The 25301-nt window shown below is 39.8% G+C and overlaps 1 protein-coding gene across 2 annotated transcripts in view; it reads left to right on the top strand.

Moving 5' to 3' along the window:
* Positions 1-25301, top strand: part of LOC135991580 (multiple epidermal growth factor-like domains protein 6) — a 199209-nt gene that overhangs the window by 97921 nt on the left and 75987 nt on the right. For both annotated transcript variants that reach the window (XR_010606529.1, XM_065640310.1), the window contains exon 5: positions 9868-9990. Coding sequence is in view for 1 of the 2 variants with exons in the window: in XM_065640310.1 (XP_065496382.1) it covers positions 9868-9990 (123 nt within the window). In the remaining variant the exon portion in view is untranslated. The remainder of the gene's footprint in view (positions 1-9867; positions 9991-25301) is intronic.

The following is a 25301-nucleotide window of genomic DNA, read 5'->3' as shown; positions in this document are numbered from 1 at the left end:
AAGCACCCATTGGTGTCAGATAAGTTAGCAAAATTTAGAAGATAAATTAGGCAATGAAGTGTCTGGGAATAATGACTTCCCTTGGGTTTCTTTACAAATTAAACTGATGAAGATTTAATCATTTTTTTTTTTTCCATGGGTTCCTTTGCCCTTGACACACAAGATCTGTTATTAGAAGGCACGGAGACTGAGTGCAGCTAAGTGGTAATGGCATATGTCTGTGTAAAGCAAATAACGAGTTCTCATTTATGTCTGTTGTAAACAAGTGCCCCGGTTGTATGGTTGTGTTCCAACCATGCAGGGAATGATTACAGAGAAGTTATTTTCTCTAGTAGAAAGTGAGATGACTTTACAACTATAGTTAGCGTAGGATTTTTATCAGGGCAGTGAGTAATCCTGCCCACGTAACTGTTAGGAGGATCTTTTAGAAATGAAAAACGAAAGATGGGAGATAATATTCAGGAGGACATAGGAAGAAAGAAATATTTAACCTATTTAAGTGATAGTGGAGGTGTGCCATTCGCCACTCTTTGATCCAATCCCGGGCTGTATCTGGTGATGAGTAGAATTTGTTCTACTGATGACTGACATTGACTGGCAAGAACATCTATTAAGAAAAACACAAAAAGAAAATAGAAGCTTCCATTTAAATCTCAATAATGAATTCCAATTCTAAACCAGAAGCTGGGCGCACATCATCCTTTCTCTGCTGAGAAATCTTTTAAATTCATTTCAGTTCATAATGGTTTCAGAAAAAAAAAAAAAGTTTTCATTATTTATGTGAAAAATGAACTCATTTGCTCACATACTTAGTCCTGGGGTTAATTATGTTATGAAAAAGAATAGTTTGTAAGGAACAGGCTTATTACAATAGGAGTGCCCTGAAATTTAAGCTGCTTAATTTGTTAGCTTACTCACACCGTACTATTGTAAAAATCAGCCTGCTTGTTTGTTAAGCAGCAACTTCTGGTCTTGTGGCTTTGGTCCAGTCACGGGGAGCACAGGCTGGTGGTGGGGGGTGACGTCTCTGCTGGGATTTCTCCTGCGGCAGCCCCATCGCTTTGCACCTCAAGCGCTGCTTGGCTTGGCATAAATCGTGTTTTGCACAAGATGGGAGCCTGCCCCGATGAGAACTGAAGCACCAATGTGTAATGCTTCAAGCGTCTCTTTTCCATAGCCTTGCGGTGGAAGCAAGGGCACTCCCGGGTTTGAGACACTTATTTTAAAGGCTTGAAGAAAAGGAGATATACACTTGCTTAGGTTGATCAGTTCTTTTTCTGAGTACAGAATAACAAAGAGACAAAGCTAGAATAAACACTCTAATCTACACTTACGACAGTACTTTGTCGTCTTTTCTGAAACTGAAGCTAAAACCGTGATTTAAGTTTCTTTTACATGAATGTTTGGAAGCCAATTCCTAAATAAGCCATTCCTGGAGTGCCTGATTCCGTGTTCCTGCATCCTGCCGGCTGGAGCTCCCTGTCCTCAGGCTCCTGCTGTCGCAAACTCAAATTGCTGCTATACGTAGGTTTTTGAGCAATTGTACAGCAGAGCTTTTAAACACCCTACGTTGCACATGGGTACAAAAGTATGCCACCACTGAACTGGTAGAATCTGACCCATCATTACAGGTTTTACCTGGAGCAAGCATATCTGTTTGAAATTGTTTGTTCACCTTTTATCCTGGTGAGTCTGAAAGGCACCAACAACGTACAGTGCTATCTTTATCTCTGCCTTTGCTATTTATGTGTTGGACTATTGCAGCGCTCTTCCTAGGACATCACATCTCAAGTCTCTTAAAAATACAGGTTGAGCAGAATTCGTGAGCTGCCACCTTCATTTCCTTGCTGTTCTTTTTTTAATACTGTCTCTGAGCTTGTGTTTGGTCCTGAAGATGCTGGCACTAGCTAACCCATGGGTTCCTTCAGGTTATTTACACTTATCTATACTGTCACTCTCCAGCTATCTTGGTTTGACAACCTCTGTAATTTTGCATAGCCTTGATTTTTTTTCTCTTAATATGGAAACAACTAGTTCTTCTGGAGATGTATAAAACTTAATTTAATGACTGTAAATGCCAAGCTTTTAGAAATGACCTAGCATACCTGTTTTTTCTATATCCTTTTCCAATTCAATTCTGATAACCGGGTTTATAGAAGATCGTAGGAATCTGGAGGAAAGTTTTTTTGGGACCAAGTGGCTGAGGTCTTCTGATTTTTCTTGCCCGGGAAAGCAGGAGGCAGCAAGTTGGAAGCTTGGCTCGGGATCAAGGGGCACTTTGTGAACTCCCCTATAGGCTTGGGTTCAAGGGGCACTTTGTGAATTCCCCTTTAGGCACCAGGACTTGGCTGGGCTGTAGTCAACCCATTGGCTTGTGCTTGCAATTCATGCTCGGGATTTGGCACTCAAAGCATAAAAGAAATCCAGCTGCTAAGAGTCCTGAAGTCATGCTAATAATCGCTGCTTTGGAAATGTTCTTTAAAGAATGTTTACCTGCCTGCAAAATATGTAAGAGCTTATATTGTGAAATCAAACTTTTGAAGGTCAAAATCTTTTTTTGTTTGTATGTGCATAACCAGCACTTGTTGGTACTGGAAGTTAGATATACTGCAAAGAGAACGCATTTTTAGGGCAAAAGCACTTTTAGACAAAAGCAAGGGCTTTTAAGGATGTCACTGCAGAGTCCTGAATTCTTTCTAAAAAGGCTCCATTTTGTGGCATAAAAAGTCAAAGCACAAAGAAATCCATCTCGGCAGAGCTCTGATGGAAGGAAAGTTGCAGTAGAGCAAACGATGCTTTCTTTTATGTTTTGCTCATAACCATCATAGCAGGCAAAGGCAAACACTTGTCTAATTTGATTAAAATATCTTTAATTGCAGCAGCGGTACTTGAGGTTTGGGCTGGATGCATAAGCTCTGTTTGTAATCATAGTTCCAGCCGTACTCCACAATCATCTCCAATCACTGGCAATTAGCATCCGTTAGTCTGTTGTTACTTAATTCAGATGTTCTGGGATGTTTAGATGCATTATTCATACCTTGTCTGGGAAAATGTATTTTAAAAATGAGTGCTATTACAGGGTTTCGTTGTATTGTGATAGATTTTTTTTTTTTTCATTTTAGTTGTTTCGAGTGTAGAAAGGAAAACTTCGTGTGATTTAGGTCCTGCATTTCACTTTTAGGAAATAGTTGTTCCTGCTTGATAGAGAACTTTGAAGAGGGATAAAAAAAAATCAAAGCCCGTATTTTTTCACATAACAGGTTGGTTTTAGAAGTCATTGTGAAATGTCATTGATGCTCGGGACAGGAGGAAAGAAAGGAAAAAAAGAGAGAGCAACTATGTATATGGTTATGGAGCGCTGCCATAACCAGTGATACGGATTTTAAAAGGAGTTTGAAATGCCGATTTTCAGAACTGAGTCTAGTCTGTAGTTAGCAGAGAACTCAGGGTGGAACAGGCCATGTCAGTACCTGCAGCGGGCGCTGCGCGGTCTCTGCTACTGCACAAGATGAGCTGCAGGTCTGGCCTAACACAGCAGGTCTGGCCTAACACAGCAGGTCTGGCCTAACACAGCACGGCTTGCCAGCATCTTGGGTTTTAAGAGCTTGTTGCTTCACTTTTTTAAACTTTGAGCCTGTTTTTTTTTCCTCTACAGAATTTTGTCCTGACTTCAAAGGACTTAATGTGAGCAAGTGCAAACAATTGAATCTATTGGGCTTTTTTTCTTCAGAGGATGATTTTAATAAGGAAAAATTAATACTGGCAAAGCATGTTTAACAAAGGGCTTTGTTTGATCTTTGGTTTTACTTCTAAGTGTCATGAAATGGAATTTTTTAGTGCCTCAGTAACACAAGAAAGCAAACCATGGCAGAGACACACAACCCTGCCATGCGCGCAGTCGTTACGTGCCTGATGTTCTCTGCGTACGTGAGTGTGACATGGGGATAAAGAGGAATGAGTGCAGCAGTAATTTCTTTAAAAAAAAAAGAAAAACAAAAAAAAAGAGGTGATAACTGGTGAAAGCACAATTCCTGTAGCTGCCAATGGAGACAGCGGCAATGAAGGGTGTTTTCTGGGAGCTCACGCACAAAGAGTCTGTGCCAAACTCTCAGATAACTTTGCTCCACTAATCAGACACTTGTTAATAACAGCTCAGATTTACGATACTTCATAACAGCACAAGAAGAAATATTCATCCTGTTATTGACTTTGTGGAGGAAGAAAACCTAATAAAGCATTAAGAGTGCTTAATCAATACACGGGTAGGGCTGTGCTTGACTATCGGAATGAGCAGCTTTGTTTTCTATTCAGGCAGATAATTTATGGTTAGCGCTGGAAGTGATGGATGTAATTTATGTTTTGGAGACAATTACTGTTCAAAGACGACTGTTACAAAGCTCTCGCACAAAGCGAAGAAAAAGACAAATGCAGCCTCTGGGATGTGAGCGTTGTGCTCGACAGCCTGGCCACTATATTTGCTCATGATGTTATATTTACGTATACCGTTGCTGTGATGTATGTGCGTATGCATTCATGTGAACTATGTTGCGTCATAGCAGTGAATGGCCTTTAAAGGTCAAATCAACTTTCTCAGGTTTCAGGATTTTTTAGACATATGGTTTTGGTTGCAGACCATCTGGGCCATAATTTTAAAAGCAGCATCTAAACCCATAAGTATGTTAAGGAACTACCTATTCACTGGATCTGTAGTGTTTTTTTTTTTTTTAAATTGAATCAAATTATTTAGATCTATAAATGAGAAGTTGTCAAGTGTGCATTATGACTTGCAGACACTTGCCTGTAATACCTCCTTATAAAAGCAAGTTATAATACAGTTGTGCGTATACTCCTTTGTTCGTGTACCAGGCACTCAGATTAAGGTACGCATATAGGTGCATTTAAGTTGCACGTTATGGACTATGTTTAGGCTTTGATTCTAACCATTATGAGGGTTTTGTACCTGAAAGTATTTTGAGTTGTGTTCCCTGAGTTAGGAATTCACATCTCTAAATTGCTATTAAAGTCAACATAAGCTGTCAGTGCCTGTTAGAGTAATCAAACCTCTTCCTTAGATAGAGATATTTAACATTTAGATTCCTGAAATCAGACCATCTTCATCACAGCCTTCAGGAGACAAGCCCAACTGGAAAGAAGGGTTATTAGTGAAATGCTGTCTTCCTCCTAAATAAATATGTTCTTGTTACTTTGTTCCCTAATTGAAGCACGGCGTGTTAGCCTAACACTTTTAAACTAATCAAAATAACCTCCCCTCTCTGTGACGGTGGGCTTTGTTCATGTGCTATTGCTATAACAATGCGAATGATTTACAGATTTTATTCCACTTCACTGATTTATTACAAGTCCAGCGAGCTCTGACATGCACCGAAGTCAGCGTCTTGTGGGTCAGAGCACCGGTTAGCCCCAAAGCCTGCTCACCGAAATGGCAAGTTTGCATGTGGTTGCATTAAATAATTAAATTTGTTGCTCATATACAGCTGATAAATAAAGAAACCTCAGAAAATAGGTTTTAAATAGTAGGCGACAGTTATGAGATTCTCTTTGTTATCTTAAAAATGAATCTTTGTATTAATGCACATTGCATAAACTTTTTTGTACAAGTAAAATACACTTTAAATACTTTAACCTCTAGGCAATGAGTTAGCTGGTGTGTCCCGTAGATCTTTTGCCCTCATCTATTTCTGCTTTTCATACTGCTTGTTGTTGGTTTTGTTTTTTCAATTCATCTTCTTGCTACATTTGAGAACTAGTAATAGTGTGTCACTTCCTTTAGATTTAAAATTGGAATTACCAAAGAAAAACACTTTGTCCAGTGTCTGCTTTTACAAAAAAGTTTTCATTTATTTGTAGGAAATCTGAAATCACCTAGACTTGCATAAGAACTTGGTGAAGGGCTGTTTTCCCTGGAGGTGTGGATGTGTCCGACTTGCTTTGCTGTGTGATCTTTTCAGACAGGGCGTGAGCAGCATTAAATAAAGACACAGAAGTAAAGGGATTGGGATCAGTCCTTCTCCATTCAGCATGTAGCTTCTAGGCATATTTCATTGGGCAAAAGCGGTTCATTTCATGAAAAAAAAGGCAAGCTCCCCTACATATTAAACATTTGATGAGATTTTTTAAAGAAAAGACCTTATTTCATAGTGCCGTTCTAGATTATCACGTGTGCAGAGAGTGTGGGGCACAGGCACATGTCTACAATCCACATTTTGGAACGCTAGTCAATTTAAAATATGCTGTGGATTTTTTTTCCACACACGTTGTAGACAGAGCATATATAAAGTTAATATTAAGTCTAATCTAGATGAAGGTTTTTCTCAGTTTTTTTTTTTTTCTTTTTTCTTAAGACTTCCCATGGCAGGATTGAAAGCTCACATAGAGTATGTTCCATGGATAATATTTTTGTGTTGCAACATTGGCTCTATAAATAAATGTGAAGCATTGCAGTAGCAAACATCGCATTTATTTTTTTGAAGCGCCTACAGTGTGTCATTACAGATGGATTGATAGTCTTGATAACATTGAACTTTTGTCAGACCTAACCTGGCAGACTTGTTACATGTCAGAAATTTTCTGTCATTTTTCTTGCTATTTGAAAGGCAAATATATTTGTAACCTTGAGTGACATTGAATATGGAAAGCAGACAGAAATTTATCATTTGACAGAATTGGTTTTTGTTGGGTTTTTTCCCCCTTTTTTTACAGTGGCAGAGCTGTAATCGGAGTTTAAAATTCTGACCGCTTTGTGTTTTAGGAATGCAGAACGGCTGATTGTGGCTTATAAGATCTATATTTACCGTCTTTTTACAAATGTAAACCACTTTTTTTATTACTTCACATTCAGATCATTTCTTTTTGTGCTTCTTGGACTGAGGCAACATCTGACCTTTATTACTGAGTTGTGCAAAACAACTTGGCAGGGTGCAGGCGATGGAGAAGGTCTTGTACAGGAGACAGTACAGTGAAGGATGCAAATGCTTGGAGAGCAAATTTTCCTAACACTAAGGTTAAAACTGGTACAATTTATGCACAGTGAGTGTACCCCTTCAAATGTGAGTGCTTTGTAATAGGGATAAAGCTGTGTCAAAAAGCTTATTTTGGTGTCTTAAAACAAACCATAATTTCTGAGTTATGCTGATTAGCTTTAAACGAGGTATTTGTTTCAAAGAGATGTGGATGAAAAGTCAGGTTTTCTGCATATAATAGAAAAAGCAGTGGATTTCTGGTGTAAGCAGCAGCAGAAACTTTTTATCAAAGGATGAAAACAAGTATTAAGGCAGAGACAAGGAAATCCTGGACAGAGCATTAAGAAGACAGAGTTGGAAGAAGCAGGTGAGATTATCAGTCATATAACACCAATACTTTCTTTGAGGGGAAAACTCATAGGTAGACCACAGCATTTTATGCTGAACAAGAAAGAAAAAGATTTCTGATTGCTAATACAAACATGCTGCAATCAAAAGGATAAACGTTCTATACATTAGTATGCAATAGCACTATACACTTCTGAATGTATTATACCCAAGTGAAATCAAGAGGATAATGATTAGCTCCTCAGCTAGATAGGTTTTCTTCCAATATTTTGGTTCAAAATACAGACACAATGTTAATAAATCGGACTGTATATCATAGACCACAGGATTTAGTTGATATTTTATGCTGGGTGCTAAACACAGTGTAGAAGAATAGACTAGTTCTTTCCATTATTTTGTTTAAAAAATAAAAAGAGCAAGAGATTCTATTAGTTTTCAATACTGTTAGTTAGTATAAATAGAAGTGGAAGCTGTGGAGCAGAGTTATTATGTGGCTCATTACTGTCTATTACCACAAGGCACATCAAGATGTCTGCTAGTTAGAGGGAGTAAATCATTTGGAACCTGCCTGTTTTGTCGATCTTCGGCACGATGCTCGGCGCTGAAGTGCCTTCTTCCAGTGCTTTGAGGAATATGTCTAAAATCTGTCGCTTGTCATATGTTCTCTCTGTCTCTTGCTGAAGAGAAGTGAACAGATGAATGTCTTATTTTGGTACGGTTTGTTTTTGCATTTTGGAGCATGGAGGAGTGTTTTGCTTCGGAAAAGTTTTCTGTCTAAATCGCGTTCCCGTGAAATTGAGAAGAGCTTTGCTGACTTCACGTGAGTTTGTTGTGTAGCTCTGAGATAACTGATTTTTTTTTTATATATAGCTTGCCAATGTGTTTTGATATCACTGAGCATGAAGTTTTGTTGTGTCCGTCATTACACTGAATTTAAAGCCGGAGAGAATTAAGAAGGTTTTAGTGAGTTTGTACCTCTTCAGCTGCACTTGAGTGAATGTTGGCATTTCATGATACACTTTTCTTTTAGCTCTTTAACAGCCTGAAACCTCCTCAAAAATTTCTTGTGGCGCGTGCGTTTTAGCCAGGATAAGATATGAGCTAGCAAAGTTAAGCTCAAACTCACTGAAGAACTAATAATCCTTGGTAAATCTTAGTCTTTAACAGCAAGGATTGCAGCTGAAGGGCTCTCACCTTTCTTGCATAAATGTGAGATTCTTTTTCGGATTTGTCTTTACAGCACTTTGTATTTCTTTGGACCAGAGTCTAATTCTTTCTTTTAAAAGCTGCCTTTCTCCGTCAGAGATGTGCAGTGCCACCAGTACGAAGTAACTCCCTGGGATTTTCACAGTCAAGACGATGCTTGTCGTCTGTTGCTTCATCTTCCTCCTCCTGCTCCTCTTGCTCTGTAGCCTGAACGCAAAGTGTGATCTGATCTCTGCCAGTGCCAGCGGCCTCGCGGTTGCGAGATCTGTCACCCGTGTCCTCGTGCCAGGCTTGGAAATGTGATGCGTCCCCTCAGCCCCGGCTTTCCCCTCACCAACATGCTGAGAAGGTCGGCTCCGCCAGCAAGCTGGTTCAAGATATTTGCCAAAAAACTGAGAAAAAGACCCCCGCGGCCCGTTATTCTTACGCAGGTTCATTGCTATCCCTGCTTAGCCCTGCGCTGATGTGACATTAGCACTTCAGGGGGAGCAAAGCGAGCAAGAAAGCATCGCACAAGTCTGCATTCCAGAATACGTGAAATCAGTGCAGCGAATACCTGCTGGGTTTGTTGTATTTACTATCCCATTTGACAAATTTTCTACTGTGGAAATAATTCCATACCATCTGTTGTCTCTGATCTTGTTAAACAGAGCAATCTTACTGGCCTGGCAATTTTGATAACATTCCTTCAAAAATTCTTATGCAGCATGTGTAAATAGACGAGTTAAAAAGAAAATGTCTTCGCTATTGATTTTTCTCTGCCATTGGCTGTCTATTTACTTACTTATTTATGTGGTTCTTTAATGTTCTTCATTTATGTGTAAAGATCTAATTTTTCCTATTCAAAGTCACACAGGCAAGCACAAACTTGAGAATGTGAATACGTAAGGTGTGTAGATATTAGCGCACACTTACCCAAAGGGAAGAAAGACCTTAATTGATATACATTTGCCAGAGGTTTTTTATCTCTGCCACAACTGCTAGAAGCAACCTAACGCACAGATGAGCTGGTGGAAAGCACATTCTACAGATAGTTCCTGATGTTGCGGCACAGAAGTGGGAAGTTGGCGCGTTGGGAATGGTCTGCCTGGAGCTGGGTGAACTCTGAGGTTCAACTTGTGCAGAAGTGGGAGAGGAAAAATCCCACCGTTGCAACTCTCGGTTGAGTTGGGGGCCCAGCACCATGGCTGGCAGCCTTCAGGGTCCTTAGCTGTACATCTCGGTAACTTGCTCGCTCCATTACATCAGACTCCTACACAGTTTTCCTCAAATAACCAGGTAATGTGGTCAATGCTCACTCTTTACTCACCACCTAATACTTTCTCCCCAACAGATGTCAACGAGTGCACCACGGAGAACGGCGGCTGTCACGACCAGTGCTGTAACACCATCGGCAGCTACCACTGCAAATGTCCAGCTGGCCAGAAACTGGGGGAAGATGGCAAATCGTGTGGAGGTAATATTTTATACTGTGTCTCACTGCTGTTAAGAAATCAGTGGAGACATTGGGAGGGAAAAGGAAGTGTTGGCTTTTATCTGGAGCCAGCTGAAGAGCGTATGCTCGGAGTTGACAAGAGCACAGATCTTCTCATGTCTGGATTACGAATATGTAACTGTAAGAACAGTTCAAAGAGTTGAGCCTTTGTTTTCTTCTTTTTTGAAAAAATGTTATCACTTAACCTGGATTGACTGTGCCATGTTCTGATTATGGAATTTCCATCACCAATTTAAAAACCTGAAGAAAGTGTATATGTTTGATAAAATTTTGTCTGTCTCTAAAACAACGTGGTTCTTACTAGAAAATACACATACATTTTTGCATTTCAATCACAATTCCACAGCTAGAGATTAACTGACTAAAAAAGGATTTTAAACCACATGCTACATAAACCCATTTATCTTCTTCCTAAGGGAAATATAAGTCTAGTTAGTGCATTATGGGGTAAAATTTGTTCTTATGCAAAAGCTTGACTTTGTGCAGAAGCAAAACATCACATAAGCATATGTTAGAGCACATAATCAATTATGGTTAGACTTCTTAAATGTGCACCGGTGAACACAGGGGGGGTGTAAACAAGCCTATCAGATCTGTTGACCTACAGTCACTACGATTTTTGCACCGTCAGATGTAGAAGGTAGAGGAGATCAGGTGTGGAGTAGCCAAGGAGCACTGCACTGCAGTTCCTTCCTCTTGAGCTCTCCTTTGACACAGGTAATGAATATTCACCGGCTGCGTGCCTGATATTGCACCCCCGATCGCGTTTCATTGCTGCAGCAAGTATATCGTTGATGTTTTTTTCTTATCTCGAGATGAAAGGTGCTAGGGAGGTTTTCAAGAACTGTATTATCATCTTTTCACAAGAAGCTATATTCTCTGGCAGTTCCTGTAGCATAGTATCTAACAAATTCCTTTCTTCCAGGAATTCATTTTACCATTGTCCTTCAGCTCCGTTCTTAAGGTTTGTACAGAGCAATGTATATTTCTTAGCTGTGGTCATATTCTTTATCCTAACTTTATAGTTTATTTGACTCCACTCTTCACTAAGAGATGATAGAATTATTTTCCACAGCAACCTGTTGTTTGATACCCAACTTGACAGTGTAAATAAGCTGTACATGGTTATTCTATTTTGATGAAGATTTTTAATTATGATCCTCTGTGCATTTGTTTTGGCCTTTTGAGAGCTCAAGCCAAAAATACAATGTGTGATTCGCATATTCCTGCTACTTCACCTCAACCTTCTTCTACCTCTTTTGAGGACTGGCTGGTAACATATCCATGAACCAGTGTGTAGGTCTGTCTGCTGATGACTACTTACTGCTTTCAGATCTGTGTAAAAGTTGTCCAAAAGCTAAATTTTGGAAAGCAGGGGTTGTACTCACTGTAATCTGAAATTTCTTAGTATGCAAGAGTCTTGTTTCCTTCAAAATAATTCTGTGTTAATAAGTTAGTTAAATTAGTTTTCCTTCTGCACAATTCTTCTATTCCTAAAATATAAATGATTTTTTTAAATTCTTGACGTTCCTTAAAAACTCAAACAGAATTTAAGGTGTTCAATTCTTGTACTATATACTGTTTAATCAGGAATTACAGGAGAATGAATTATTAGCCACTTTTTGAAGTCTTCAGACAAAAATGGAAGCATAAACTGGAAATGCTCAAGTCACAGAACAAAGTGAACGCAGCGTTGACACTAATTACACCTGAAATTTTGTGGAGATGATAAAGATGACGAGCATGTGGCTGTATGGACTTGCAAGAAGGCCAACTCCAGCCAAGTTCTAGCCATCAGATGTTACAATAGAAGTGATTTAGTGGTTGATTACTGCATAAGAGAAGAGTGAGCTTCCAAACAAAACTGCGTTTGCTGCTGGAAGGTGTTAGTTTTTCAGGACATGACACTAGCCGGTGTTTTATTCGTGCCTCTGTGTTGCTCAAAGGGGTTGTTTTGCAGATGAGAGCAAAACAGCTTCTCATCATTCAGGTTAGGCAGCATTTTTGGAGGAATACAGCTTAGAGTTGTTCTGGGTGGTTACATTCTTTCTTTATAGCATCATTGTGCTTTATGTTACCCTTTAGTCTAAACTCGAGCGTTAAATAGATATGTGCTGTTGTTCTGCTCCCATTCTTTCACCGGTGACTGAAATGATCAGTTGATGTAGAGGTGTTTTTATAAGCCAAGGTACAAATAAGGTGTATCGTTAGAAAAGTACTATGAAAATAGTACAGATTTTATTCAGTAAGTCATTATTAGTACAAAGATTGATCTTGTTTTGCAGAAACAAAATAGAGCATCCTTCTGACAAAAAGGGAAGATATTAGGAAATAACTATATTGGGAAAAAAAAAAACTTGTTTTAGCTGTTTGTAGCTGTTTAACACGAAGGAAGGGAAAGTGGATAAAAATTCCCTAATCCAACAACATAATGAAGTGTTTTGATCATAATGAGTGATTTGATCAATAACAGCTGAGGGGTTTGTGAGCAATTTTAGGAGACTTGAAGGCCTAATTTCGCAGCTAGAATGAGCTGAGGATACTCAGCATCTCTGTCTTCTAGGTTACCAAATGCATGTACAAGACACAAGTCTCCATGAACATGAACAAGACAACAGCATAAAATAGGCAAATAGTCTTAAAATACTTTATTTCTATTATCATTGACTAAACCTTCCATCTCTTGGGTGGTTAGAACCACATGTGGAAGGGAATGGAGCAGCACAGGCCAGGACACCCTGCTCTGCGGGCTCCTTACTCCTTCCAAGGCCTGTAACGATCTTTTCTAACTAATTGGGGGCTCTTATGGCGGGATACATCATTCAGAGTTATGTGGTATGTAAAGTCTTACTTCACTTCATCAAGGGATACTCACATCAACAGGCAATTTGTTGTAAGGTGAAGGCTCGTACATCTATGTAGAAATGCCAGCCAGAGCAGCGAACTGATTAGCCTTTCAAAACTCATTATCTACATGTTGTACTGCAGATTTTACTCTCCAGCGTTCATGGACAGAACTTCAGTTTTCTTATCTGACAGAGAAATGTTTTCTGGCAGATAGTTGCATAGGCATTACAGATTTTGACATAAAGCTCATGCTTACCTCTCACTCTTCATGTGTCTGATGGAAATGAATGATGAGAAGGGATTTGGATTTAAATCACTGCACAAGTAATACAACAAATTAATATTTTACATTTATTAGTATGTGACTCTCAGCCTGATTCTGTGCCCTATGCATCTGTACCAGCATTCAGTGTTTCCAGGGCGCTCTGGTTAGTGTCCAGGGATGGATTTGCTCAGAAAGCTGTGTCTGAGCAAGGGAGAACAAATGTGTGTGTGTGTCTGTGTGTTATGCGCAAAGCAGCTTTCCCTCTGTGCAAAACCTCCTGACTTGCTAAGCAGAGGTATCACTGACTTCTTATGTGATACTCTGCAAGACATACAGATATACTCATTTTATATTTTACACTAATGCAAAGCAATTCTACTCAAAACATTACAGAAAGCAAAAATGATCTTTTCCAAACCATTTAAAAAGTCCATTATTGGCATAAGTCCAGATCTGGAAGGGATGCTGAGGCTACAGCTACGAAAGTGCATTTTCACACATGAATAAACTGCAGAAGTCGAATAAAAAAAGGTCGTGACCTTCTGTTAACCTTCTTTGGTGAACTGTCATTTCTTTTTTATATTATTGTGCTCTCATCTGACAAGGCAACTGAAGGAAGTTAGAGACAAGTGAAGTCCTATGATTAGCTGTTGATGAAAAGAAGCTTTTATTTTACTGATTAGAGTAATATTGCAATCCCCACAACCCCATCCCTGGGGGTTTCGCTCAAACCTTGGAGCCCTGGCAGGTCTCCTGACCTTTCCCAGAGGGATTTTGGAGCGGCTGTGGCCAGATCCAGTGTGTGACTTTGCGAGGCCACCACTGTTTACCCCAGTAACGTAATGGTCACCAGTGTCACTGATTTAGCCCGATCCCAGGTCAGATGGCAGCTCCACAAACAGAAGAGTTAATAGCTGGACTAAAAGAAATAACTGAAGGATTTGTCGAAGAGAAAGTGTTTATTAAAATGACCTCAGCATTTATTTAGTCTGTAAGGTTTCAGCTGTCGATTGTTAACTTATTCTTGTCAAACCCCGTTTCTGTCAAAGAGAACAAACATGCTAATTCTGCATTTGGACTGTTTTCCGTGTCCAACAAATCAATGCACCAGACTTCTGCCATGTCCTGTGGAAAAAAAAATGAAGAACGTAATGCCATATACCTCTAGGGAAATGCCGAGGAGCTTTTTAATTAAGTTATTTATTAATAGAAGAGGAGAAATTAGTCCCCTGGAGGGGTTCAGGATATTTTTGCATTGTCTTTTCTCATAAAGTCCCATTTGTCTCACAGAATGGTTGGAGTCGGAAGGGCCCTCTGGAGATCCTCTAGTCCACCCCCCTGCCAAAGCGGGTTCACCCAGAGCAGGTTACACAGCTTTTTTAATATCTCTAAAGAAGGAGCCTCCACAACCTCTCTGGGCAGCCTGTTCCGATGCTCTGTCACCCTCAAAGTAAAGAAGTTTCTCCTCATATTCAGATGGAACCTCCTGTGTTTCAGTTTGTGCCCATTGCCCCTCACTCCATCGTTGGACGCTCCTAGATGAGGTGAAGCCACCCAACCTTCTTCATCTTTCTCTATTTCAAGACCTTGTCTTGAGATACGGAAATAAAACCAGTAGCAGGAGTTGTATCACAATTATCTAATTATTTGTAACTGAATTGCTGTGCCCACTTAAAGTCGACCTCAGAGAATTAGGGAAACAGACAACTCCATTTTGTGACCTGAGCAGACTCGGGGTAAATGATCTCAATAACTAAGATAGTTTAATGAATTCGTTTTTTATGGTAATTCAAAAAGGAAGATAAAAAGAATAGGCAAAACAAAAAGAATTGTGAGAGAAAAAAGGACAAAGCCTAATTTCTGGTATTTCCAACCCTGTTGTTAGGGGCTCTGAAGCTCCAAGACAGGTTCTTCTACCTATGTCAGAAAACTCCAAGTACTTAAATTTCAAATTTTTCTTCTCCACTAGTTTGTACGTGCAGAAAGCTGGTAGATATCTAATGATTTGAAGTGAATTTAACAAGAAGTAATATTTGTTTTTACATTTAAATATTGTTTATTTATGATTGCTCCTGTCAAATTAGTATCTTTAGTCACAAATAAAATCCACAATTACTGCTTTTAATTTCAGATCCCAGTTGATAGAAATCAAGGGTTCCCTTACTCCCCTTACAAACTGAAAAGTATTAACTAACATTAAGGATGAATTATATGTTTTAAACACTATTTAGCATTATGCAGTCAGACTTCTGTGGTTTTCTGGAGACTATTGAATTTAGGCAGGAGAATTTTGTGGTGTTTGTGCATGGCTGCAGAGAAGATCTAGGCAGATATGATTCTTAGACATTCATAGCTATATTTGCAAACCTTATTGGGAATTTAATTTTATTTCTACTCCTAAGGAAGTTTGTTTTTTGGAAATGCCCAGTTCTCATTTTCAAGCATTTTTCTCTGGTTCTGGAGAAGGACCAAAGGCTGGAGGTCGTTTGTCTGACCTTATGCAGCGCCTGCGTTGCTTTTGGAGCCAGCTGGGATCAATATCTGCGAGAAGCAAATAGTGTCATCTTTCTGCATTTGTCTCTTCGTGGTAGCACTACAGCAAAAAATGCGCTCAAAAGAGGTAGTAAAAATTACAACAGATTCACAGTAAAGGGAACGTTAACTGGAGGTTATCAGACTTTTACAATTAATTACCTGAATCCTGGTTAATGGGTTGGTTTGGTCGGTCCCCTCTCGTTTTGTGCACCCTCCTAAGCCTAATCCACTCAATTACACGCTGGGGACACACAGACCCTTGCAATCTTATTAAAATGTATCGAATACTAAACTCGGCAAAATCACAGTCATTTTGGGTCTGACCTGTTTCCCATCAGTCAGGGAAGGGCAGACACATCACTTGGACCACAACAGACGCGGTCAAACTATCTTTTTGAGCATTTATGTGTCGGTCTTAGCTAAGAAGAGCATCTGATGCTCTGATATTTGATTCATTTTTTATTTTAATTGCATTCGTTTAGATTTTTCCTGATTCACTCTTGACTGCTGCTGAAGTCTCCCTGCTCCTTTCTCACACGCTGAACAAAGACGGCTGAGAGCTAAACCACGTCATTTCTCCCATCTGATATCCCTCGGGGTGGATGGACTAGCAGTTGTGACAACTTCTTCCAAAGTGAATATTGCCACTGAAGAGTGAGCTGGTTTATCCTGCATGCATGTTTTTACTGAGTGGAGCTGAGGAGAGGCACAGCCACTTTTCAGTCATTTGCTAAGCAGCAGTTTTATGCAGAGCAGTTGCATAGAAAAGGCTGGCGTCAAAAGGAGTCTCCTAATCCGAGGCTCCAAAGCAAAGTCCTGCCTGCGTTTGCAGCCTTGGCACTCTGGGCAGGCTGGGACCACTTATATTTCAAGAATTAAATTATTATTGCAAGGTAGTCTTGGTAAATCTGTTTTCTTTCCAGGAAGGAAAAATCTCCCTGTTTTTTCCATTGGGTTTTTTTGTTGGTTTTTTTTTTTGGTGTCTAGATTTTTCTCTCTGAATGCTTAATTCAACTGCAGCATTTTAATAACAGCTTTTTACGTAAACAAACCACGCAACTGCCAGTTTAATTTCCAGGTTATGTAAGAATTACACAGGGTTGGGTGTAGCGTGGCATATCGACATGTCATACGTTTCCTGCAGCACATCTGCTGTGTTCCAAAGCAGAGTGGGTTTTTTTGAAAAGCGTAGTATTATTCACAAACCACAGAAAACTGGCACCACATTCTGCGTTTCAGTCATCAGATTAATTATTGGTCACTGATCTGACATGGACTGAAAAGGAAAAATTGTTTCTAGATGTCACAGGCCTCCCAGGTAACAACTAATGAAAAGCCCCGTCTTTACGGCGTCTGCTGGTCTCATCCATATGGTGCTCGAAATCTCAGCCTGCATCACAGCTGGTTATAGACTCGGCACATGGGCTGCGTCCCCAACGCTTCCAGCTCCTGTGTCTTCTCCAGGATCCGAAAAACCACCCATGGACTCCACCAGCTGGAAGGAAACACTAAGTGAGACCCGTAACTTGCTATTATCCGTGGCAGGGTTGTGGTTGGATAAAGTGCAGGGAGAATGACAGTCGCCCCCTTCGTGGTTTCTCTGTGCATGACTCCAGTTCTTGCAAATGTGAGTTTGTGCAGAAGGTTGGGCATGAGCAAACATCGTGGCATGAAAAGTTTTCTTTGTCCAAACTACTCGATGCATAAAACTTTGTTGAGCAGCTTTTGACAATGAAAACATCTAAGTTTTGGAAATACTATACTCTTTGCTGCAGCAGTCAGGGATTTAATGTGGTTTAATTAATGCAAGAGCTTTGAATAGTTAGATGAAGAGCACAATATAACTATAGGAAAAGACTATTATCGTCCGGATAAAATATAATATTTAGAAATAATATGACAAAAATGATAGACTGCAGTACAAAAATGTTTTGAGATCTTTCTAGGGCTCTGATTAGTCTATATTAGCTAGTTTCTAGCATTTAGGACTACCTCTGAAAGACAGGTTATGGAAAATGTTAACATTCCACTGGGCTGATTGACAATAATTAGTTTATTTTAAAGGAAAGGAAAGAAGTATGGTATTGTTGCAACTGACTAATGTGAATTAAAAGCTAGGTAATCTTTCCTGCAATTACAGAGATACGATTGACATTGTCAGAAGAAAATACTCTCGTACTTTTAAGAATCATTGTGTAGGAAGAGCTTTGCAAGCCTGAAATTGAAGCTCTGGTCATGGTCTCCAAAATTACCGTTAGTAGTAATTTGAGGCAGAAGACTTTTGAATACTTAAATTATAGCTTGTTTGTAGCAAGGTATTTACCAGCAAATGTAAGCATCTTATAAACAGCACATGAGTCATCTTGCTGTTCATTTTGAGCACATTGAAAATGTAAATTGCAATTGAATTATTCTTGTGTAGAGAGGCAAGGCTTAGAAACCTTCAATTCATACTTTAAATGGAAATTATGAGAGGAAAAATGTGCACATTTGCCTTTCAGTGGAGAGTATTGTGCAGGGTAACTACTGCTTTTTCTATAGCTTTGCCTACAGGCTACGTAAACAAGGACTAATGGCAGATACAGAGAGAGGAAGAAGGACAACTCTGGAGTGGTGTTTATATTCCCCTTTAGAAGCATTTAATACTAGTCTTTACTGAGACAACTAATAGGAATCTCGTATTTTTTAATTGAAGTGCCCGTGGATTTTTACGAGCCATCCGATATATCCTTAAAAAGCTTTAGAACAATTTGCGATAAAATCTAAAGCAAGCAGAAATGTGTCAGCTTCTGTGTTCAAAGCATTGGCCCAAAGGAAGCAATCCAGACATGACTGTCAGCAAGACAGCGACTGCTGGGAGGGCTACAGTTCGTTATTAAAAGATCAGTAGTTTGATCAACATCATATTGGATTACTCAAACTTCAATTACACGAGTACCTGAGGGCTTTAACTAGGATTTATTAGAAGACCAACTCGAAATAAATCTGCTGTTGTTGCATACCAGATCTTTGAAAGACCCACCTGAGAACCTTGTTAGCAGTTACTATCCCAAAAGAGATTCAATGACAGCCAAGGAGATCAAAAACAACTAATAAAAGTGGAGCAATCAAGTGGTTATTTTGATGTCATTTTTTTCTGAGGAAGAGGGAAAAAAGGAGAAAAAAATCTTCTGTGCCTGGTAGTATTGTTCATTAGGATCCAGCTCTGGAAGTTGGTATGGACAGGTGTGGGATGTGTTGATGCCACTTCTCTCTTCTCATGGTTGAATCTCTGCAGCCTCATGACTAATATGGAAGCAGAGCAAGAAAATCTGTGTAATGAGCTGTATTTTGCTCACTGATGCTGTAGATTTGCTGCAAATTGGCCCGTAGTCATGATAGCTCCTGCGGGGAATTGGGGCTGGTGGCCGCTTCTTGAGGAGGAACCCTACGAACTACTGGCTGTAGAGCAATGTCAGAGAGCCAGTTGTTACAGAAATGGATCGTGCTGTGGTCTCATCTAGGTGAGAATGGCAGAGAGATGGATCTTGGTGGTCAAACGGTGTGTTTTCCCTCCCTGTTTTCATAGCCCCACGCAGCCTCATCACCGCAAGCCCAGTGCCAGCGTTTTACATGTTTCACATGTTGAATAGCACAGTTCTGACTGGTGATTGCTCCTCCCAAACCAATTATTCCCAAGACTGGCTCATGTTCCAGTCAGTTTGCAAGACTAGTCTATCCGTGTGGTGTCTTAAAGCTTTTTACCAACAGGACATTTGTCACATACGGCATTCGTGGTTCCGACCAGCAGAGCGTACGCACTGTAAGCTGGAAACATCAGCTTATGAAGGTATTTGCATGATTAGCATTTTCTTTTGCATATTTTACCTACTGTGTGTGGAAAGACATTTCTCTATGCATCCTGCAGTAGAGACACCTCCTGAGCTCAGCAAGTGGGCATTAATATTGCTGCTAACAGAAACCAGATGTTCTCATCAAATCAGTCATGTCTCTCTTTTTATTCCATAACTGTTTTTTCAAACTGTCATATCCTGCCGAGAGAAAATGCTGATGGCCCAACGTATAAACCTCCTTTGTACGTCTCAGATTTAAATCTACACGAGGAGTTTGGGCCGTAGCATGCCGTCGCTGACTAAATACATCTTCTCATAGAGATCCTTTGCTCCTCTGCCATCCTTCTGCCTCCCAGTGTGGCCCAACTGAATTGTGCTGAGGAGCTGTATTTAAAAATTGATAGTCCCAAACCAAATTTTCCTTCTGCTGTTCTGCCCCACGTCAGAAAAACTTGCAGGAGCGTTGCAGTGAAGCTGCTGATGCGAGTGGTCTCAAAGCCTCTCTCCTTAGTAGAAATCACATAAAACTTTAATTATTGTGTTTCAGCCCACACTGCTGCGGTGCGCAGGCAAAACGTCCTCTTCCAACTTCACTCGTTACAGTTGGTACATTCACTTCTTTTCTGCAGGAAACAGTAAAATTAATAGGGCTGTTTTCTTCAGTATATAAATACTTTGAAAGATCATGAGTTACGCATTCGTCTGGATTGTCATTCTTGAGCTTGTACTGTCTCGTTATTTCATGTGGTCGTTCACTTGACCTGGCACCAGTTTTCCACCGAGAGTCTGTGTCCATCTGTGTGGGTTTGATATTGATGTGAATTGGAGCCGTCAAGGGTGTACAGTTGCCAAAATATCTATTAGCATAACCCCACTGGGGAGGCTGGTAACCCTATCAGTCTTTCTTTTTGGCTTTGCTTTGCTGAGACGCTGTGTACTACTCTGAGATTCAGAAATGGAGTGTTCTTTTTTGTTTTCAAGAGTAAGAGTGGAAAAAAAAGTACAGATCTGCTTTGTGAAAAGATGGGGAAAAGTGTTTCTTCATGACTGTGTGAAAACGTCACGGTGTTGTTTCAGGTTGGTCCATGAAATTATCATGTTCCCTACTTTAATTCTATACCTTGAATTTCTTGCAAATTATCTGGCCCAAATAATTGCTTAAAACTCGTATATATATGTATATATATGTCCCTGTGTGTATAGTTAATGAAGAATGCCTTGAAACTCTAATTAGGGCTGCTTGACTCCAAAGCAGTTTACATATCACAGGCTTACACAGCTATCAAACAGATGCTTCTCTTTTTTTTTCATTCAGTTGACATTTTCATTTTCTCTGCATATTTTGAGGACTGAGCAGTGATGTGTTTTGACTCCTGAGGCTACAGACAATATCAAAATGAGGATTAGAAATGAAGCTTTACCTGTCAATTAAGTTGTTAAGCTTGTCCTCCACAGCGTCTACACTTTCAAATGGCCTGTTTATTGAATTTGAAACAGTTTTCATTCGTGACCTTGTTTAAATTGAATGGACAGTTCTAATCTTCAGAGTTTTCAACTGCAACATATGGTTTGTATATAGAGTTGTGGATGAGGGGCTCTTGTCTGTTTATTGAGCTAAACCACTGTTAAATATCTCAGGAGAGATTGGCATGTCAGGCATTGAAAGCAAGCAGAAACTGGCAGTCCAGATATTGGCCATTTTTGTCTCTTCACATTGCTCTGTCCAGGAGATCTGATCTTGAGGGACATCTGAGAAATGAACTGTGATTGTGGGATCCAGTCACTGGCAAGGAACAAGTCACCGCTTTCAATGGTTGCACCCTCCCAGTCTTCACATGAAAGCAATATTAAATATATATATATATATATTTTTCTCCCTCATCCTGACAATTAATTCAAATTACCAATATCTTTAGCAAATCGATATCATTCTTTCAAATCATCTATGGCCCCCACTAACAGGGTTGTGTGACATCTCATGTACTCATCCTCCAATAAGGCCAGCGACAGATCAGGAAATTAAATCCAGGCCTTTAAGAGTGGATCGAGTGGATTGTCCTGTAGATGACTAAGCTGTTTAGCATTTCATAGTGCGGTGGTCTCCATCCTTTGATGTTGTCTGTATAAAGACCAATAAACCGGGGTCAGAGGAAGGAAACCTCACCTAGACACAGCTAGAAACCATTGAAACTGCCCGGAAAAACATCTGAAATCTCTAGGGCAAGGTACCAACTACAGGGTGGAAAATTTCTCTCCGCAACGTGACCGAATCACCGGGGAGGTCTAAAGGAAGGTGATGGACTGAAAGACAGTGAAGCTGGTACAAAAAGCTTTGGGTTTTTAATGCCATCGATTTTCAGGGGAAGGCAAATAATCAGATAACTTGGAAAGCCTGTTTCTGTGCATGGCTAATTGGATAGCTCAGCCGAAATCGGTGCCGGTTAAAGCTGCTTTGTCCTTAATCCCAGGCAAAGAAGAAACGCAGTGGAAAACTCACTGCTCTAACAAGGGTCCTCTTTCATTGTGGAGCTGGTTTGCAGGGACTAAATTGGGTAAAGAATCTCTTAACCATGCCTTTTAACCAATCTCTTATCAGATGTGACATGTTCCTTTCAGTGCGGTTTGCTGAAGCTGTTCCGTTAATTAATTTTGTTGCAGCAGGCTCGCCTCAGCCACCTGTGACTTACTGAAATTTCAGTAAGGTTCGGCAGTGATTGAAGCAAACCTGGCTGGCTTTGAACCGGAGCAGACAATGGATGCTCATATAATCCATTGGAGAGGCCAGGAAAGGGCAGAAACAAATAGCTGAGGAGCAAAAATAAAAGCCTGGGAGCGCTAACAGTTCAAAATGACCCAGCTGGCTCCACAGGAGCACATTTATCTGTGCTGAAAGCTATTTCACAAAGGTGTTTTAACATCAGGTTCTACTAGACCACTCAAAAGAGCTTGTAGCATATTTATGTGTGGTGAGTTTTTTGGTTTAGTTTAGTTTGTTTGTTTGTTTTGTTTTTGTGAAGCATAGAAAAGCTCTAGGCTGGCGGTTTTTTAATTCAAAATCTCACAACTATCAAAAACTGCTCAGTTTGCTTCAATGAAACAGAAATATGTTTTCTACTAAAATGGACCAAAATCTTGCTTTTTCTTGTGGAACATTAGACTTTGTTTTTGACCAGACTTTCAACTTTTGTGTTTTCTTCCTGGAGTCAATACTAATGTCAAACTTCCTTCATTGTGGAAAAATTGGACAAACATTTTTCTAGCAACAAGAGTTTCAAAACTCCTCCAATCAAACTTTCAACCCTTGAAAACCACCTTAGTATTATTAAAAAAGGAGCGATCATTTTAAAAACTTCTGCTGCAAAATCAAATTATGTCATGCTTAATAGTGAGTACCTTTGTGAGTAGATTCACACTGGTTGCCAAATTGTGGACATTTTCAAACTCAACACTTGGGGAGACTATGTGAGTTAAATTTGTGAGCTGAATCTGTCATAGATTTGTCTACTTACAGTAACAGAGGTTCTTATTTTATGTTTCACTTTCATCAAAATAATTTCTGACTTTTGTGATCGGTCTATGAAGTATATCCCTTAAGTGTGTAAATTATTTAATTTAGAAGCACACTAAATTAATGTGTAAAATCCGCCATGTAAATTAGTGGGGAAAGACCATATGATATTTTCACTTCATAACTTGTGTGATGTTTAAACAGCCTTTGGAATATGTAAAAGACACTAATCACAGCGCTGTTACAAATAACAGAAGGGGAAGCACTGTCATACATCTATGTTGATTTTAAATATTGTGTTAAATAGCAAACAATAATCATAGAGTCATGGAGTTTTGGTGTCAGACGTACTAAATGATCTGTGAGCTAGTCAGGGCAAAGGAGTGGTAAGCCAGATTTTTGTTAACTGATTTCCAAATAAATGTTTGAGTTGAACACTTTATCCACTTGCGATAATTTTAAATATAGCCTTGTGGTTTTTTACATAAGAGCCAATCTTCCCTTCCCTGTTCCTCTATCACCATCATTACTGACTAATCTTCACAATATTGTGTGTTGACCAATGACCCCCAGAGCTCCCGGGGTAAAGAGGAGACAAAACCCTGATTTTACTGAATTTTAAGATGATATTGCAAAGAGCAGACCATGCTTGCTCTTTCCCGTCACGATTTTTTTATAAATAATTACTATAATTATTTTTAATTATAATGTGACTTTAAAGCCATCAGTGTAAACCATCCTTTAAGTAAATGCAAGTGGGGTTTTGTGTTTCCCCACGTCTGCAGTGAGCTGGGGGGGGACTGTGGTTCTGGGAAATAGTAACAAGCATGTGTCATTCATTCCAGTTTCATGTAGTATTTCTTAGGCCTCTGGTACAAAGGGTGTAGTTATGCTTCTGTGAAAGTCATTTGGGCCAGAACGTGTTTCTTGCATCGGGTCCCAGCTGGACAGAAATCTCTTAACCCATATCAGTTCTCTAGTGTTTGTGGGGTGCGTGATGCTCACAATTATTTGATCTCTGCCTCTCTTTGTATGGTTCTTTACTTGCCAAAGGAGTTTTTTGCCAAAACTAAAAAATAAACCTCAAATGACGAGGTCCATACTGTCCAGTTCTGATTTTGTTCTCCGGCAGTGCCTGGGCACTGTGAAGAAGAAATTTGTTCCCAGTGTATCTATCCGAAAGTACTGGCTTTGAACAGCTATCAATCTGCGCATGTTTTTACGGTCAAAGGAGACCAATCCTGTTCATTTGTCACCCAGAAGAAATGCCACTGGCTCCGTGAAGCTAAGTGAGAGGTAAACCTTGCTCTGCCACCCTGCGCCTGCTTAGACCTCACCTTGTGCCCTTTACAAATGGTCCTGGATGTGAATGTCATCTCTGGGTTACCCTTGGCACATCATCTCTGTTCCCATTCGGGATTCGCAAAATGTTCGTGCTCTCGTTGGCTTGGCCAGCCCTAAGAAGGGAGCTCAGTTCTGCAGTAGAGGCTGTGTTTTAAATAACCTTATACCTTTAATTTTGCTAAAAATGTGCAAGAAGGAAAAGTGTGCAGTAAACTTAATATTAGAAGACTGTTTCATCTTGTAGTTCCAGAGCAGCTGCACACACATGTGCAGAAGGAAGGCACGTGAAAACTGATAAAAATTGCAAATAATGACCTTGTGTGGAATGCAGCACTTCAAAAAATAAATTGAATTAGAAAGAAAAGCAGGCCTTTCTTTCAATATTTCTGCAGACACTTTGAGATCTGAAGTGACAGTTGTCCTGCACCAGGGCCCAAATATACGCATACAGAGGGGTCGTGGATGTATCGTTGCAGACCTGTGGGAGAGAGGGTGATGCACTAATTGTGGGAATAGTCACTGCAGAAACTGCTACATAGGTTACTTAGAAAAAAAAAAATTAAAAGTGAAGAGGATGTGGGATTGCATAGTGCCCGCATCCAGTGGCTAAAACAGGAGCTAAAAAGGAGCTCACAACCCTGCCTTGAACAATAGGGCCAGAAAAGTGGGGAAGGATCATGAAAATGGAGAGGATACTGCAAATTCTCAGTCCTGCTGCCATCAGAACTGTTTGGGGTTTGGTTTTTTTTTTCTTCTTTTGAGGTTTAGTTTTGCATATTGTTTACGTTTCTTAATGGTTTAAAAAGCTAAGCTGCTTGTTAGTAGGGAGTTGATCTGGCAACATCTTGCTTGCTTTTTTTTTTTCCTTTATAAAAGCTTGATTGCAGGTTCACTAATTACCTGCGTTTAACACTGCTGTCAGTTTATTTTTAGGAACTGA

This window comes from Caloenas nicobarica, chromosome 8 (genome assembly GCF_036013445.1).
Source record: "Caloenas nicobarica isolate bCalNic1 chromosome 8, bCalNic1.hap1, whole genome shotgun sequence".
Taxonomy (NCBI): domain Eukaryota; kingdom Metazoa; phylum Chordata; class Aves; order Columbiformes; family Columbidae; genus Caloenas; species Caloenas nicobarica.
The sequence above is the reverse complement of the archived record's forward strand: the minus strand, read 5'-3'. Positions and strand labels throughout refer to the sequence as shown.